The following is an 18,719-nucleotide window of genomic DNA, read 5'->3' on the forward strand; positions in this document are numbered from 1 at the left end:
GCTTTGTCATTTCGTCTTCTGTAACGGAGCTCTGATAGAACAGATTTGTCTCCCCATACAGCGATCAGATCCAGTATCTCCCATACGGTCCATGCTGGAGCTCTTTTTGGCTTTGGGACTGCATCGCAACCCATGCTGATCAGAGCTCCATGCTGGGCAAACAGGAAATGAAATTCAAAAGTTTGCGGGGCTTTTCCTGTCTACGTGGTCATGCATCCGAGTTCAGATTGCTGTCCAGAGCAGTCACAATGGTGCACTGTGGGATACCGCCAGGAGGCCAATACCATTGAATTGTGGCCACATTAACCCTAATCCGACATGGCAATACCAATTTCAGCGCTACTCCCCTTGTCAGGGAGGAGTATAGAAATCGGTTTAAAGAGCCCTTTATATCGATATAAAGGGCTTCGTTGTGTGGACGGGTGCAGGGTTAGATCGGTTTAATGCTGCTAAATTCAGTTTAAACGTGTAGTGTAGACCAGGCCTTAGTAATGGAAGCTCTAACTCCAACTTAAAGCACTACTTTCTATTATAAAAGCCTGTAACACTACAGAAGCTTTCTTGGATTGAGTGTTTTGACAATTCCTTAGAGAATAAGCTTCAATTTGATAGAATTTCTGGTATGCTGCCATCCCTAGCTCCCCTCTTCTCTCTGTTTCTCTAGCTGCCACAATCTTAACTATGCAGTCACATGCACCACCTGTGATAGGCCTACAATATTTGGGGTGAGGACAAATCGGTATATGTGATCCACTCGCCACATAGAAGGCATTGCATGCATTGCTCTGCAATGAGAGTTTTACCTGAGGCACCACAGCATGATCGAAACACCAAGTGATTACACAGTAATCATAGATGCATAGATTCTAAGGCCAGAAAGGTCCATTGTAATCATCCAGTCTGACCTCCTGTATAGCACCAGTCATAGAACTTCCCCAAAATAATTCCTAGAGCAGAGCTTTTAGAAAACCATCCATGTTTGATTAAAAATTTGTCAGTGATGGAGAATCCACTATGACCTACTGTAAATTGTTCTAATGGTTAATTATTCTCACCCTTAAAAATTATTTCCAGTCTGAATTTGTCTAAATTCAATGCCCAGCCTTTTGCAACATGTTACACCTTTGTCTGCTGGATTAAAGAGCCCCTTATTAAATATTTGTTTCCCATGCAGGTACTTGTAGATTGTAATCGAGTCCCACCCCTTTTACCTTCTCTTTGAGCTCCTTGAGTCTGTCACTATAAGGCAGGTTTTCTAATCCTTTAATCATTCTTGGGGCTCTCCTTTGAACCCTCTCCAATTTATTAACAGCCTTCTTTAACTGTGGGCCCCAGAACTGGACACAGTATACCAGCTGCAGTCACACTAGTGTCAAATGCAGAAGTAAAACAATCTCTCTACTCCCACTCAAGAGTCCCTTGTTTATGCATCCCAGGATCGCATTAGATCTTTTAGTTCTTATACATAAAAGGATCCAGAGGTTATGCAGTAAAAAGTACAAAACCAGTTTTTAAAATCCTGAAAAAGTGATAAAGAAAAATTGTCCAAAGACACTTTTCATTTTTGCATGTACTTCATACTTGCTTGAAGTGAATAGGAAATTTATTAAAAAAAAAAGAGAGAGAGAGAGAAATCCCAAATATCCAACAGTAGTTCCGTTCAGGACAGAAATGTCACTTCCTATTCTATCTCCAAGTGCTTTTCCTGTCAGCAAGCCGCTCTCCGTAGGTTATGTAGATCAGAATATGATCATGTATATGCTTTCTGGGCTCCCGGGCATGGGTCCAAATACACTCGTGGTCTCTTCAGGATTCCCTGTGCTTGACTTTCCTTAAGTGATACTCATATACCCCAATGGGCTTCCTGAGTTTGGCTTCCCTTTGAGGGGCCACATATTCCCCATCTGCTCTTCCAGACTCCTTGGGTTTGAGTCCTTGACTGGTGGGTGGGGAAAAGTGGCAGTATTTCCCATGTGCACTCACTCACAGTAGATTGTGCAGATGTTCATAATATAATCCTCTCCTTACTTAAGGCTTTCATGAGCTGTGATCTGCCATCTGTGCCACATGTTTATATTTCTACAGGTCATTTTCAGAGATGTCAGATTCTTGCATGCTAGTTAATACTAAATGTCAACATTGTTTTCACTGGGTATCTGACTTAGCACCCATTGAGATGAATAGGGCAGGGCACAGTTCTCAGAGCTATTGTTTAAGGTCTGCGGACAGATGTCACTGCATTAGTTATTAGGTTTGTGGGTTTGAGGCTATCACGGCAAGCCAGAGGGTTTTTGTTCTTTTGTTTGTTTTTTTAATTAATGAAAGCTTAGACTCTGGAAAATAAGAAAGCAGTATGAAAAGGGTTCTGTGCTGGTCCACAACAGCTCTCAGTATAGATGCTTTCCAAGGGGAAAAATATTGGGGGTGGGGCCTGTGGATGGAGCAGCGCACAGAGATGCTTGCCAGCCTTTCCACATAGGAGCTGGATGGAGGACATGCCACTGCTTCTGGGAGCTGCTTGAAGTAAGCACTGCCCGGAGCCTGCACTCCTGCCTTCTGAACCCCTCAGTCCCAATCCGGATCCCCTTCCTGTACCCCAAGGTCCTCATCCCCAGCCCACCCCAGAGTCTGCACCCCAGCCAGAGCTGTCATACCCCCCCACCCCAAATCCCTCATCCACAGCCCCACATCAGAGCCCTTACCCCTTCCTGCACTCCAGCCCCCTGAGTCATCTCAGTGCAAATGAGTGAGTGAGGGTGGGGAAAGCGAGCGATAGAGGGACGGGGGGTTGACTTAGTGGGGGCAGGGTCTCAGAGAAGAGGTGAGGCATGGGCGGGGGCCTAAGAGGAGGGGCATGGCAGCGGATGGGGCATAGGTGTTTGGTTTTGTAGAAAGTTGGCAAACTGATGACCAGACCAGTGGCAGCACAGGTAATGTCAGAGAACTGGACCAGGAAGCTGCACATTGGAGCAGAACCTGATGTTGCAAACATCACTTGACGGTTGCAGACAGGTGGAGGCCAGCCAGCCCTGATATGCCCTCTCTGACTACTGAGTCTAATTGTACCTTGTGATATTTTGGGGTTCAATCCAGACCAGTAAAGGTCGTGCCAGTGCCTGCCCTGCAGCTCTGGGTGACTTAAATGCTATGATGTGGTGACTCGACGTCCCGACACCAACAGCCAGTAGATAAGCATGCAGGTCAAATCATGACTTCCACCACGCAGTTACTTTTTACAAAGTGACCCCAAAACTCCCCCTGTCCTGAATTTTCCCCAAACCATCTCTTTGCAGTGTCCAGCCCTCTCACTGAACACTTAATGAAGTTATTGCCTGTTGCTCCTTTAAGGAGACAATATCCTGCAACTCATTTGACAAACACTCTTATTTCAATCACAGCACTATACTGGTAGTAAAAGTAAAATAAGTGTATTTAACAAAATAGCATAGGTTTACGTGATACCAAGTATAAGGAATAAAGATTGACAGGGTTACAAGCAAACAAAAGTAAAAAATACATTTCTAAGAATAAAACTTAATTTTAGCAAATTACCATCTTTGCCTAAACAGATTTGTCACCTAAACTTAATTCCCAGAGAGTTCAGTCTCCTGAGTTGAACGATACAATGCTATTTGATTTCAAGAGCTCTGATCAATTTAAAACCCCAAATGATGGTTTCCAAAATGGCTTTCTGTTTCTGCTTATATCACCAAAGTTCATTGGCCCTGTTACAAAACAGAGGAAGGCTTCCTGCTGTTCTTCCCTTCTAGTTGACTTCCCTTCCCTCTGCTGATTTGCATGTACATAGGGCTTCCATGTTTTGATTCTATAATGCATAAGTTACACTGGAGATGGGGAGGTAGCTATCTTCCCTCCTATCTGGGAGAAAACCTGTTTTTCCCTGTGGTCACAGACTTTAAAGCATAATATCTGTGAGTATCCATAATTACTGATACAGTATTAATGCATACATTTCATAATGCTATCAATCACCTGTGTGTCACAGGCTTGATACACTTTTATAATGCAGTAATATTGTATACAATCAGTTGATTCAATTGCTTAGGTCGAATTTAGCAGTGTTACCTCGATTTAAGCCTGGATCCGTCCACAAGACAAAGCCCTTTTTTTCGACTTAAAGGGCTCTTTAAATCAATTTCTTTACTCCACCTCCAACAAGGGGTTTAGTGCTGAAATCAGCTTTGCTGGGTCGAATTTGGGGTAGTGTGGACACAATTCGATGGTATTGGCCTCTGAGAGCTATCCCAGAGTGCTCCATTGTGACCGCTCTGGCCAGCGCTCTCAACTCAGATGCACTGGCCAGGTAGACAGGAAAAAGCCTGCAAACTTTTGAATTTCATTTCCTGTTTGGCCAGCATAGCAAGCTGATCAGCACAGGTGACCATGCAGAGCTCATGCAGAGCTCCTATCAGCATGACGTGCACATTGCTGGGGCACATTGCATGGCCTGTACTTTGTGAGAAGTCTATGCCCATGTCTATGTCCTCATCAATCTCATCACTGTGCTGTGATCACTTCCTCACCTGGTTATGCTTTAGCAGCTTCTGGTTCTGCCCTGAAAAGAGGTGCGAAACAATTGTCTGCTGTTGCTCTGATGGAGGGAGAGGTGACTGACAACATGGCTTACAGGGAATTAAAATTAACAAAAGGGGTGGCTTTGCATCAAGGAGAAACACAAATAACTGTCAGACAGAATGGCCCCCTCAAGGATTGAACTCAAAATCCTGGGTTTAGCAGGCCCTTGTTTTCACAAAACAAATCAGGTCAATTTCTTGTTTTGATCAACTCCATCTATCTTTTACATCTTAAACTGGCAGAAGACGGTGCAGTATGACTGCTAGCCATAATCATCTCCCGGATGCTCAGCAGAAGATGGTGAAGTACGACTGCTAGCCATCGTCATCTCCTGGGTGCTTGGCAGAAAATGGGAATAACTTGGGTGAGTCACTCCCATGTCTGCCCAGCGCCCCTGACCGACCTCACTGAGGTTGGCTAAAAGAGCACCCAGGAGTACAACGACGATGGCTACCAATTGTAATGCACTGTCTGCTGCCAAAAGGCAATGAGCTGCTGCTATGTAGCAATGCAGTCCCACGTCTGCCAGCACCCAGGAGACATACGGTGATGGTGAGCTGAGCAGGCTCCATGCTTGCCATGGTATGGCGTCTGCTCAGGTAATCCAGGAAAAAAGGTGTGAAACCATTGTCTGCCATTGCTTTCATGGAGGGAGAGAGAGAGAGGGGGGACTGATGACATGTACCCAGAACCACCCGCGACACTGTTTTTGCCCCATCAGGTATTAGGATCTCAACCCAGAATTCCAATTGATGGAGACTGCGGGAACTGTGGGATAGCTACACACAGCTACCCACAGTTCAATGCTCCATAAGTCAATGCTAGCCTCGGTACTGTGGATGCAGTCCACCGACTTAATGCACATATAGCATTTTGTGTGGAGACACGCACAATTGACTGTATAAAAATGATTTCTAAAAAAACAACTTCTACAAATTTGACCTTATTTTGTAGTGTAGACATACCCTTAGTGTGCAAGCAAATATTCAGTCATTATAAAACATACTGTCTAGTTGTTAGTTTTTGTTTACATGAGTTTCTGTTTAGAGGCAGTTGTTCTGTGAAAAGGGAACAGTAGCAGATTTTGCTTTCTGCATTGGTCACAGATTAGAGTCAGTTCTTGAGACAGAGTAGCTGTTTGGGATTGCTTTTGGGTGTTGGGCAGAGATTCCTAAAATAAGGAATTTCCTGCGAGATGTTTGGCTATCTCTGTTCTAGGATTGGGGTTTATGTATAAATAGAAGAAATTGGAATATACCAGGAGTCTGTCTCACTGATTTCTCTTCCAATGGAAAGCTGATCTGCAAGGCCTTGGACAGCTGTTCCTCAGCTGAGGGATGATGCTGGAATGAGAATCGGATATTTGTGTTTGAAGGCGCAACAAATACAGTACCTTACATTTTAAAAATGCTTTTCAAATTTAAATTTAACTAATTAATTTTCATAAACATTCCTGTAAGGATAAGGAAATACCATCCTATTTTGACAGAGGAGGAAACTGAGGCCAAATGGTTGATATTTGCCCAAGGCTTCATAAGAAGTCAATATTACACCCAGGATTAGAACACAGGAATTCTTTATTCCCAATCTTTGCTCCCAGTTCCATGTTGCAATCAAAGAGTATACAATATCTGATTCAATGGTATGCAAGACCTACCCTGTTTACCCAGGATCCTCCACAGAAAAGAATTCAAGACTATCATTTAAACTCCAGACAGGCCTTTTGGCTAATAAACTCAGCTATATTAATGATTTGGCTGAGCCAGCTCTCATAACAACCCTATAACCAAAATGAGCTCACTGTAACAGATCATGTTGTCAGTCAGAAAAAAGAAAACAAAAACCTCCACACAACTACACTAAAAAGTATTTATCCTGTATTTTCTTTTTTTCTAATTAGGCTGCATCTTTTAAGGGAAAATGTGCATGACTGTTTGTTTAATGTACTATTTTAAATAAAATCAAAACCCTACTTTCTTTTCCCGTTAAAGTCTGGAATTCCTTAAAATATAAATAATACATCACAGGAAAATTATGAATGAGGACATACACACATTTTCTCAAGCTTTCCTCTCAGTTATCATGTTACACATCAAGCTGTTGCAGTATAATGTGCTACTGTAATAGTTTTAGTATATTAAATCCCCTCACAGCTGATCCTCAGCACTAATGCCTATGCTGTAGCAGAATATGGTGGTATACCTTTGAAGTAATAAATAGTACATTATAGTTGCAATTTATTTAAGATATCAGTTACAGTATGTGAGGGAGTAGCATAATAGTTCATAATAATAAGAATTCATTCAAATATCACAATAAAACATATTTCATAGCTATGCTATCATTAGAGTGCTTCACATTTGTGGAATTTGAATGAGGAAATGTACAAGAACAACTGAAAACACATTTTATAGCATTTGAACAAAAGAATTACCATAGGTAGGTTAACTAAAGGTAGGCTTGACAGAATTTTGATTTTTTTAATAAAATTTTGACATATAATATCTATGTTTATTTTTAAGTATTTTTTTCTATTTTAAATCAATTTAAGCTTCATAGTTGCATAAGATTATGGGTGTTAAAAGCATAAAAATATAAAAACTTAACTTTTCACAGCTGCAGGAAATCATGGGAGGCATCACACATGAGAGTAGACATTGAGATTCAAAAAGTTAGAGCTTTATAACCAAATTGTTGACACTGCATATCAAAATATAGAGTTAGTATTCTTAAATCAAACTCTAATAAGTTCTCAAGCAGCATTTTTTATATTGCCTATCTGTAAATTTCTATTATCATCCATAGAAACATTTTTAATCAGTTTGTGTGTGTGTACAGAGAAGTTAACCTTTGCTAACATTTATCAATAAAAATATAATCCTCCCAAGCCTAACTAAAGGCAACTGTATGTTGTCCTGTTGAGTGACCTCTGTAACAGTTCCACTCCCCTGCAATTCGTGCATATAGAAGAAAGTTGGTCTTATTCAAGTACCTGTGAAGGTTAAGAGTCAAGACTATATATAATGTTGATATCACGAAATTCTGATGTTGTAAAAATAACCAAAAATGCCATTAACATAGTACATGAGGTCATCGGGTGCCTGAGATGTTTATATAGCCTTATAATAGTTTTTCACTGTTGTTTTCTTTAAAGAAGGGTCCAAGTGATGATCTCAGATTCATTAATTTACTATTGTATGGTGTATTTTTTTATTAATTACTTCCATTTAGGAGAGCATTAAAGACTTTTTGGATTAAAAGACACTTTCAAGTTTCAAAACTGACCACCATCTTGGATTTGTATTGGAATTCTAAAAGAAGAGTCTCCCGATGAAGATTTTTAAAAAAAGGTTTCTTTTAATCAGCAAAAATGTTACTTAGGCATTTTTTTAAAATGACCAAGTGTGATTTTTCCATGTGAAAACAAACTTCGAAATGATTTCATAAATAGTCATAACGTCTCAAGGAGGAAGTTTAAGTTTAATTTCAGGTTTGAAGCTTCAGAAATTGATGATGATGTCCTCCACCTAAGAAGGAAATACAGCATGCTAGGATTGCTGTGTGGGCTCTGGGAGTCAGGAAGCTAGATAAAGTGAGTGCTTTCTAACAGTAATTTATCCGGAAAAAAAGGTTTGTTATTTACATGTTGAAAAAGATAATATAGGTATTGCATTATCAGGGAACTACCGATTTGCTTCGTATAAACGTATACCTTTCCTGTTACAAACTACCATGGGTATGATGCGGGGTGTTTATCCTAACTGGCAGTGATTTTGTTTTGTTTCTTTGTTGTAACTACTAACCCTTCCTGATGGACAAATATTGCACCTCTATTAGCCTGGTACCTTTCACTTACTTGAATAGTTTCAGTGAGGTTAATGGCTATTCACATGTAAAGCGGAGAAGATTAGCTCCCAGTTGATCTAAATGTGGCTCAGAGAATGTGAATTTCTCTTTAGAGATATTAGTGACATCACCATGCTTCATTTATCAACACCAACAGATAGGATTTCACTGTTGTGCTTCTAAAGGAAAGGGGTCAATTCTGATGTTAGTGTAACTCCTTTTCCTCCTGATTTACACTAGCGTGACCAGATTCAAGCTTGAATGCTCCTCAAAAGTATACGTAATCCATTAAATGTCTGTATGTAGCAATCTAACAATAACCAGTTTAACAAAGAGTATGACAATCTTCCACACCATAGACAATCAGAAAAATGCTTCTGCGTCCTTGCCACAAGCTTCTTCCAGTGTTTGCGGAGAGGGATTCACCTGAAAGGGACTTTTTTTTAAAATATATTTCCTGCGGTTGCTGTGTCTGTCCCACTCTGTAACACCAAAACTTTACATTTAAATTACTAAAATAATTTCACAAATTGATATTTATGTTTCCAGTTTATTTTCTGTTGGCAGCTAGTGGCACATTTTGTTATGAGTTAATACAAGGGAAACATTTTGGAGTTATTGGTCGAGAACTCTTACAACTTGAAGACTGTATGATTCAACAGATAAGGTGAGAAGCCTTTTATCTTTAGATCACTGGTTTAAATCAGGTTGGTACTGACTTAAAAAAACATGACCCCAAAGAAATGAGCTGGTGGGTCTCAGCTCAATTTCTAATAGACACTTATCCACATCCTAAAAACCACCAACACACCTGGACCTGACTGCTTTGCTGAAACTCTCAGCAGAATAGCCAATGAGTTAAGAGCCGGTATTAACTCTGTTCTCCTTAAAGGGAGACCCTCCAGACCAGGGAAGAGAGACATTGACAGAAAAGGTTTGAGGGAATTTACACTGCTGCTCTCAGTGCTCTACTTGTTCTGTGCATAGGGAGAGGGCTGAAGTTTCTAAGGTTCTCAATTTGGCACCTTTCATGAACAACAAATTTCCATTGCTTTTCATGAGTGACAAATTGGGAGGGAGGGGGAAGACTGAGAGTCCTAAAATTAAAACCTATCAATTTTATTTTGTATTTATTTATTTTGAAGAATATTTTCTGCTCTCCCCCCCCTTCAGTGAACTACATTTACTTTGGACTCCATTTCAAATTTTAAAAGTTCAGCATTGCCACCTACAAAAGAAAGAAATTGGAAAAGTGCTGATGTCAGCCACTGATCTCCCGGCAGACTGCATGTTCATCTGAGTCAAGATAACATTGTCATATTGGGAACCCTGTTTCCTAGTGATTACCTCCAAAATTATATAATTAAATATCTGGCCAAAAAGAAAACGTTTTTATTCTCCTATTCTTCATTCACTTTGATGCTGGGAGAGCATCTACTGGTGATGTTATAACTAGAGATGGTTAATGGTACTGACCTACTCTGTAAAGCACTTTGAATTCTACTGATAAAAAACGCTATGTAAGAGCTAGGTATTATTATGAACTATTTTAAAAATGAAGGAATTCAGCTAGAAATCACAGGTCAGATTGTGCAGCCGCACAAGGACCGCTACAGTGGAAATAAAGAGGGCATCAGGAATCTCGCCCTTATGCCCACATAAAGTGGATGGCTGCAGGAGCAGTGTGTGTGTGTGTGTGTGTATGTGGAGGGGGGGAGGAGTTGCAAGGACAGTGACATGACACTGATCCCCAACTTAGGAAGTAATCAATATAGACGATAAGGTCCTTGGGACAGAGACTTTTCTTTTGGTTCTGTGTTTGTGCAGTGTACAAGGAAGTCCTAGTCTAGGACTGAGGTCCGAGGCACTAACACTATATACATACTAGCTGAGCACCAGAAGTAGGCCAGCATGTTGTGGGTAGGGGTGATTTAGGAGAGCATCCCTGGAAGAATTTCAGTGGCTTGAACCTTCCCACACTCTCCTACAACATTGGATAATTCCTTAAGGACACAATCTGACCTTTGCTATGGGTTTCTGATATTTGCTAATGCTGTATATTTTCAGCTTCCTAGTTTCATTGCCTCTACCCACAAGAGAGACTATCCATTAAAATAATTGTATACTAAATCTGAAATTAAATGTCCCTTTGTGATAACAATCTATATGTTTGGAATTCCTGGCACATTGCTTAGCTGTGATTTTTAGGGCAGAATTAATTTCTGGATGCAAACCATCACAAGACACCCATAAAAACTCCCTACATGTGATTAAATCCAGGGGCAGCTATAGACATTTCGGTGCCCCAAGCACGGCGGCATGCCGCAGGGAGCGCTCTGCCGGTGGCCGGTCTGGCGGCTCTGGTGGACCTCCAGAGTTGCGGGACCAGCGGACCCTCCGCAGGTATGTTGCTGAAGGCACCCTGCCTGCCGCCGTCCCGGCGACCGCCAGAGTGCCCCCTGCAGCATGCCGCCCCAAGCATGTGCTTGGCGTGCTGGGGCCTGGAGCCGCCCCTGGTTAAATCAGAATATTGATGCTGAATACTTACTTCCCATTCATTTCTGAGAAGAGAATTTTGCCATTGATATATAACTATACATTTTGCCCTACTGAGGAGCATTAGACGGTCATCAGTTACTAATTAGTGATTCATGTAAAGTTTTCTGATATTTTATTTTCCTATGCTGAAAGCTGAGTAGCGGGAACTTAGGAAAATGTCAAGCTGTAACTAAAAATACTTTGAAAAAATTGTATTTTTAAATGTTGCTTTAACAAGAGGGTTCGTCTTTAAAGCTTTCCCTCTCTCTTCCTAGTTTCAGCCATAACCACGTAGCAGCAGCACTGAGATGTGCAAATATTTTGCAGCCAGTAATCACTGATGCTAACTTTGACTGCAGCATTCATCATCATGGAAGTGCTGGCTATGTAAAGCAGCAAGGCTCTGCAAGCCTCCCAGATCACACTGGGGGGAAAGGGGAGGGGAGAACTTAATTTATGGGTTAGAGCTCTGCCCTGTTTTTCTTTTTCCCTCCTCGAATTCCCTCGAGCTGCTGCTGCTGCTGCTCTTTCTAACGCAAAAAACACCCCTCCTGATACCCACAGGAACGCATCCCAGCGTCAGTGCGACGCTAGGTGGCAGTCTGCAACCGCGGTTTGCATGCGGAGCAGTCTATTTCCAGAGACAGCTGCACTGGGGTGCGTGAGTGTCCATGGGATGCCGGGGCGCAGGAATAAGCACTGTAATAAATGAGGCGCTAGTGCCTAAGCGAAGAGCGGGCTTTTAAGGGACAGAGACAGGAACCCGGGGGACTCGCCCTGCTTCAGGCTGCGCCCTGCGTTGAACTGGAGTGCTCTCTATTAATGTGATATGCACTAGGGATGGATTTCACGCTTGCGGCTCCCCCGCCCCTCCTTGCATTTACCACTGAACTGGGGCGTGGGCTCTGAAAGCAAATAAGGAATCATGGGGATGCCCCCTCTGTCTCTGGGGCGGGCCTTTAAACGCGTCCAACTGGTTTCTCCTGGGGGAGAGTTTATCTCGTTTTGGGTTTCCTCTGGGATGGCTCTAGTGTAAACCCGGCTCGCTGCTGCTGCAGAGCGCTCTGACCCGTGCCAGGACACTCCAGCTGGGACGATCTATCCAGGGCAGGGCCGGGAGGTGTTAGCCTGCGAGGGGGGTGTCTTGCCAGCGTGGTCTCCAGCCCCTATGCCTGGTGTGTGAGGCAGTGACGGGTGTCATTGTGCGTGTGAAAGACAGAGAGGGAGGGAGGAGCGGGGGGGTTTGTTGGCAATGGGCGGGAGAGAATGAGGCGAGTCCTGCTTCCTTTTCTTTCTGCCAGCACCATCTCAGCTCATTTTCTCTAAGCAATTCAACTTCACGGACAGCTACATAGCCAGCCCTACGCTCCCATCATGGATCTACCAGGTAAACAACAATATCCCGGCGCTAGCTGGTCCACTTAAAATATGCATCGGCCAGGAGAGGAGGGGATAGGGTAGAGTCTCGGGAGAGGGGGATACATCACGGAGATTTAAATTTGTGTTGAAGAGGGAGGGTAACTGAGATGCAACTTCTCAGAAAGAATCTAAATGCAATTTCGTTTCCTAGGACAGGGAGGGGGGATTTCTTAGTCTCTCTTTCCTCTCCCAAGAGTTTAATGAACCGGTAAGTTTCAAAGGGGCACCCTGCAGATCACAGCTCAGCTGGCCTGTGGAATAGATTATAAGTGCCCGTGTCTAAAGATTATTTTGTGCCCGTGTCTAAAGTCTCCGTAATTCAGAAGAAAGTGTTTGTCGCAAACTGAGTTGGAAAGAGAGCTCCGCAATGACGGGAATATGCCAGCGCTCGGCTTTACAGTAGGAAAGGGTTTATTTTATTTTTTGTATTAATGCTTATGAAATCGCGTCCGTATCATTAGGGAAGCAGCCGCAAGCGCGCAGAGCGCATTGTCTGTGAAGCTCTTCGGGCTATTCGCGCTTGGCGAGACCAGTAGACAACAGGCGTCGATCGCACCTTAGCAGCTGTGACAAAAAGTCAGGCTGCGGACGCTTCGGTGGTGGTTTAAATACCCGCCTTCCGCAAGGGGGATTAAAGGCTAGTTGGGGATCTGTCAATAGGGTTTAGCTGGCTTGATTTCGAGGCTAAAAGTGTGGGGAGAAAAAAAAATACAACTACCGCGCACTTTTCCTTCCCATCTCAAACTGCGGGGGGAATATGGCAGTACCCCCCCGGGGAGGGGGGTGCCGGGAGAGGAGACATCTGGCATGGCACTTGGGCATCTCCTGGACCTGTTGTGCCCACTTAGTGACACCCTGCCAGGGAGGGAAGCGGGTGCGCGCTTGCCGGGCGGTGCTGGGCTCGCCAGGGGCTAGTGCGGGGTGTGCGTGGCTGCTCTCCCTGGATCCGTGGCTGATTGCTCTCTTTGCCGTTGCTAGGCTGTGTGCCGCCCGCCCTGTGAGGACGCCTCATTGCCCTGCCCGGAGGAGGAGGACTCGGATCTAGTCCCAAGCCAGCAGCCAAGGAGAGAGCGCAGGGGAGGAACTAGGCGCAGCCTCCCCTCCCTACCCCCTTGCGCCCTGATGCCGACGCCGAGCGGGAGCGGCTGCTGGCCCCTGCCGAAGATGCCGGGGCTAGGGCGGCGGGGGGCCCTGCCGGAGCCCGCGGGCTGCTGCTCCTGCCTGGCGGCGGCGCTGGCCCTGCTGCTGCTCTTGCTGCTGCCGGCCGGCTGCCCGGTGCGTGCGCAGAACGACACAGAGCCCATCGTGCTGGAGGGCAAGTGCCTGGTGGTTTGCGACTCCAGCCCGTCAGCGGACGGGGCCATCACCTCCTCTTTGGGGATCTCGGTGCGCTCGGGCAGCGCCAAGGTGGCCTTCTCGGCCACCAGGAGCACCAACCACGAGCCGTCGGAGATGAGCAACCGCACCATGACCATCTACTTCGACCAGGTCAGCCAGCTCCTGCTCTAGCCTGCCCTCTCCCCTGGGGCTGCTGCACCTCCACCCCCCCATCGCTAGCCCCCCAGACCCTCCACACTTACTGACCACCACCCCCTCACACACACCTGCTGTGGTCCCCTCGCCAGCATCCCAGCCACTGCATGGAGTTTGCAGAAAGCATCGCTCCGGCTGAGCAACTTCATCCTCCCGAGGAAGCGTTTACATTTTCATTATTAATGGTACATAATGTAGGCTTCTGCTTCGCATTTCTATGGCGCCTTCCCGGCAAAGATCCCAAAGCTCCCAGCAAATCTTTTCTGATGGGAGTTAAAAGGGGCGAGGGCCTGCAGACCTCAGGACAGCAGGGCATTCAGTATAGCAACCCCCGTGCTCGCGGGCAGTCACTGAACCTGCCGATTCCGACTGTATTTGGCAATGTTATCGCGTCTCTCTTGGGTAAAGGGTGTTTCCTACCCTGTGTTGTCAAAGTAGTCAAACGATGCGTAGCGGAGTAGGTTCATTTTGCACGATTTATATCCAGTGCAGAATGGTGATACTGTCTTAGAAGTCACTCTGAGCTCATTCTGTTTTCATCGTATCTTTCTTGTGTGGATCCCCACTACCATTTCGTAGGGTTACCCGACTTTGAATGCTGCCCCTGGAATTGTGTGTTGTTCTGATTAACGAATGCGTTGAGTTTTGGTCTGCAACGTTATTTATTCTGTTGCATATGGATCTAGAACTCATTAGTATCTTAAACAAAAACAACCAACCAAGCAAACAAAAAAAACACCTCTACCCCTCTAAATCTTAATCAGTTACAGCTTAACTAAGGACTCTCGACAATGCCCTTTCATATCAGAGAGAGAGAGAGGGAGAGAGAGAGAGAGATTTCTGCACATCGTTTATTGTATATGTTTGGCTCTCATCAGTTTGTTCATGTAACTTCATCTCCGTGTTTCCACAGTAATGAAGCTATTTTCTTTTTCCTCATGGTGTTCATTTTTTTCTTTAGTTCATTAGGGCAAATGGTGGAAGTTAGGGTTTTGATACTTTTTAGGGGTGTTTCTTTTTAATTATATCCATAATTTCAGTTCAGAGAAAAAAGGTAAAACAAGGATTGCAGCCTGTAAATCTAATAGTCTGACAGAAAATATTGAGGAGAGAGAGAGAACTGGTGTTTGATATACCTACTGGCCAGACCCTTCTTCCTTCTCCCCTTCATCATATACTAAAATGGGACTGGGATCACTGGTCATCTGAGCAGGAGGCTGAGAAATAAAGAGAAATGGGAAGAAAGGAAAGAAGGGCTTAATAGGACTCTGAACGCCCCTCCCCCCCTTAATGACTCTGTTATATTAACAAGCACAGGGAATGGTAATCCACAGAATATTGCGAGAGAGTGGGTAGAGCCAGTGTGGTGATGAAGAATAAGAAAGACATTCAGAAACCCCTTTTGAAACATTCAGCCAGCTTCACAGTTGTATTTTGCTTTGAGTTGTCTAATCTGTCCAGGTTTTATTGTTTTTTAAAAGGGTTTTCTCAACTGAATTTGGAAAGATTGAATTTTACTACTTGCCTAGTTATAGATAATGAAACGTGGGCACATTCACTATATAGTGTGGGTTTTATCCCTGTCCAGTTAAAACACCCAAACTGCTTGTAAGTAGATTTCTGAGAGAGGAGACTGAACAGAAGAACTGGGGGCCCTGTCTTGATCACATTGACATCAATGCAAGTTTCATCCATTAACGTCAGTGGAAGCAGGAGTGGGCCTCTCTTGCAATGGCTGAGTAGATGTTGGTATTTTGTGAATGTGATTTCTTCTTAATTGTAAATATGGCAAATTGGGAGTGTTCTGGGGGAAAAAAACTCGATAACAAACCCTGAACAGTTTCTTCCCATAGATTCTCTCCTGCCCCTTTCAACTTGGTAGAGTGGTTTGGCTAATTAAGTTGGCATGGAAGGTCACCTTACCTCATTCTAATTGTATGAGTGTACTCTCATGCAGCAGTCTTCACTATTCCTTACTCCAGTTTCTCAGATGACCAGAGCTTCTTCCTGTGGATATAATGCATCCCACTTATTTATTCAAGGCGATTATAATTGGTACCAACTCTCCAGAGGAAGAGAAAGAGAGGAGTGAATTGGCAGAAATGATATATAATTCCTCCATCCCTTCACTCAGTTGCAACGTGTTTAAGTCCTATTTTGTTATGTATTTGTTTAACATGTTAAACTTAGGGCATAATTAGTTCCAAAAGTGACATATAAAAATCCATTGCATATTTACTTGACAGTTACTGTTCCCTTCTCTTTGTCTGTCAGTAATAATATGCCTTCCCCTCCTTTACTTTACTGGGGCTGTGGTGTTTTCACTCAGTCTAACAGGTTTGGGTTCATCACTGTGTTAATAAACCACTTTACGAACCACAGTACTTTTAAAATGCCTTGGAAATTGACTCTTTCTCCCTGCAGTATGGTTTAATTGTATCGCAGTTACCATTTCCAATAAGCGTTATATAGGTCATGGAGCTGATGCAGAATTTTTCTGGCACTTAATTGATTTGTCTTTATTTGTTTGCTTTCCAGGTATTAGTTAATATTGGCAACCATTTTGATCTTGCATCCAGTATATTTGTAGCACCAAGAAAAGGGATTTATAGTTTCAGTTTCCACGTGGTCAAGGTCTATAACAGACAAACTATCCAGGTGGGTAGTAATTTAAACACTCCATTGTAGATTCTTCATTCTTGTACTCTCTTTGCTTTTAAAATGTGGACCTATAAGCAATAGGTAGTATATAAAAACACAATAAGTGAAGAATTTATGCATACACTGTTTATTAAGGTGAACATTTTGTCTGCTCTATAAAATGATGGAATGAAATAAGAATAATCACTGATTACTTTTAGATTAGCTCAAACCTGCTGCTTTTGAGTGTGAAAGGTTAATGAAGTGCATAAAGAAAAATACTTAATATTGTCTCTTTGCATTTTAGGTAAGTTTAATGCAAAATGGCTACCCAGTGATTTCAGCTTTTGCAGGGGATCAGGATGTCACCAGAGAAGCAGCCAGCAATGGGGTCTTGCTCCACATGGAGAGAGAAGACAAAGTGCATCTCAAACTGGAAAGGGGTAACCTCATGGGAGGGTGGAAATACTCAACCTTTTCTGGCTTCTTAGTCTTTCCACTATAAAGGAAGACCAAATAGGAGTCAGATTCTTGAGCTAGAACAAGGATTGAGTCGTTAATGACACCCTGAACTTGGGAGAACATGATAATATTTCCAACCACGCAGTCAGACTGTCATGGTAGAAGAATGATAACCTTCTAAACTCCAATATTTGCTTTGAATATTGACAATTCCTCCGGAAACCTGCGCCTCTAATTAGTTTTAGACGACAGTGATCTTTAGGAAAAATGAAATTATCGACCTGAGCAATTTGTACCTGTGATTGTAAAGTCAATTTTGGATTTTATTGTTGGGATCATTGACTTTTTTTCTTTCTTTCTGTTGTTGTTGTTGTCCTGATGAGACAAGTAACTTGGACCACACAATCACTTGTCAAAGGCTCACTCCAGACCCAGAAGAATTCACCACCTGATGAAGTGTTCTTTCAATGATTTTTTCTTTGTGTTGTATAGCTTTAAGAAAAAAAAAAAAAAAAAGAGAAAAAATGGCTTCAGTCTCAGTTGTGTATTTTCTTGGGGAGGGGGAATTCTGGACATTATTATGTCAAGAAGTGCTTTATCCAGTGAAGCAAACTTTGCACGATTGGAACTTATTTTGTTTTATGTTTATATTTTTCATCGACAACTTATTTTTGTTTTCTGATTTTTTGTGCTAAAAATTGTAAGCTAGATTGATCAATAAGACTAAACAAAGCACATATATGCTTTGTAGCTCCAAATAAAATTAACCAATGAACAATTCTATCTGCACTTTTCAAATGATCTTTACAGATGCATTTAGAGAAGGAGCTATGTGATCCTTTGACTTATCACCTCAAATCCTTAAAGAAACTGACATTTCTGAATTATCCTGACATTTCTAGAAGAAACAGTAGAGGCTTTGAATATCTTATCTGACCATACCCTAAAATATATCATTTATTTGCATTATGGAGTGTATTTTGGTGTTTTTATCTGATATGTAGTTATTATATGTGTTCATTAATGCTTGAATACAGTTTATGGGAACACTGAAAGATGACAGATCAAACTCCTTCCTCTCTAAGTTAAATAAAAGAAGATCCCTGTTTTCCCCCACCAGGGTCAGGTATATCACCAGTTACCACTAGCATTTTTGAAAGCATATGGTAGTAGGATGTCAGAGACCTGAGGCTGTGAAACTGGTTGAAGGTTTATGTATCATCAGTGAATGCACCACAAATTATACAATTTTTTAATTTATTTATTGTCTGTATATGCTTCTCCTCTTAGCACACAGGGTCCAAAGAAATCTGGGTGCAGACTCCGTCCAGTACTGTAGGCCAGGAAAAGTCATTGATTCCAAATGATAAAAGACGAAACTCAAATTCATCCTTTTCCCGTCAATGTAACCAAAATGCTGAATAACTTAAGATTCAGAATAAATGGGTTTGATGTCCATCTTGCTTTTTTCACTTCTATATATAATTTTTCACTACTATATATAATATATAGGGTCAGAGTATTAAATTGTGCACTTAGGAAATACTGCAGTTCTTGCTCATTAGGCTCATTGGAGGGATTTTGTTTTATTTTATTTTATTTGTCTGGCTATTAAGTATGTAAGTAATTTGAGTATTTAATTTTTATATTTTGTCAGGTTCTCCCCCCCAAATCATAATGCAAAA

General features: G+C 42.7%; 1 protein-coding gene across 1 annotated transcript; it reads left to right on the forward strand.

Annotated features, from left to right (window-relative positions):
- The first annotated feature begins 13,426 nt into the window (after positions 1–13,426).
- CBLN2 (cerebellin 2 precursor) lies at positions 13,427–18,513 on the forward strand. The gene is made up of 3 exons (XM_032782264.2): positions 13,427–13,887; positions 16,471–16,590; positions 16,880–18,513. Exons 1-3 carry the CDS (start codon positions 13,522–13,524, stop codon positions 17,075–17,077), a joined length of 684 nt encoding a protein of 227 aa, XP_032638155.2. The 5' UTR covers positions 13,427–13,521; the 3' UTR covers positions 17,078–18,513.
- The last annotated feature ends 206 nt before the right edge of the window (positions 18,514–18,719 follow it).

This window comes from Chelonoidis abingdonii, chromosome 2, assembly GCF_003597395.2.
Source record: "Chelonoidis abingdonii isolate Lonesome George chromosome 2, CheloAbing_2.0, whole genome shotgun sequence".
Lineage (NCBI taxonomy): Eukaryota > Metazoa > Chordata > Testudines > Testudinidae > Chelonoidis > Chelonoidis abingdonii.

Bases quoted from the DNA above. Each gene is read 5' to 3' on its own strand.
- CBLN2 (XM_032782264.2), top strand. From the start codon at position 13,522: ATGCCGACGCCGAGCGGGAGCGGCTGCTGGCCCCTGCCGAAGATGCCG. The intron at 13,888-16,470 runs GTCAGCCAGCTC...TTTGCTTTCCAG, and splicing joins TGACCATCTACTTCGACCAG to GTATTAGTTAATATTGGCAA. The intron at 16,591-16,879 runs GTGGGTAGTAAT...TTTGCATTTTAG, and splicing joins ATAACAGACAAACTATCCAG to GTAAGTTTAATGCAAAATGG.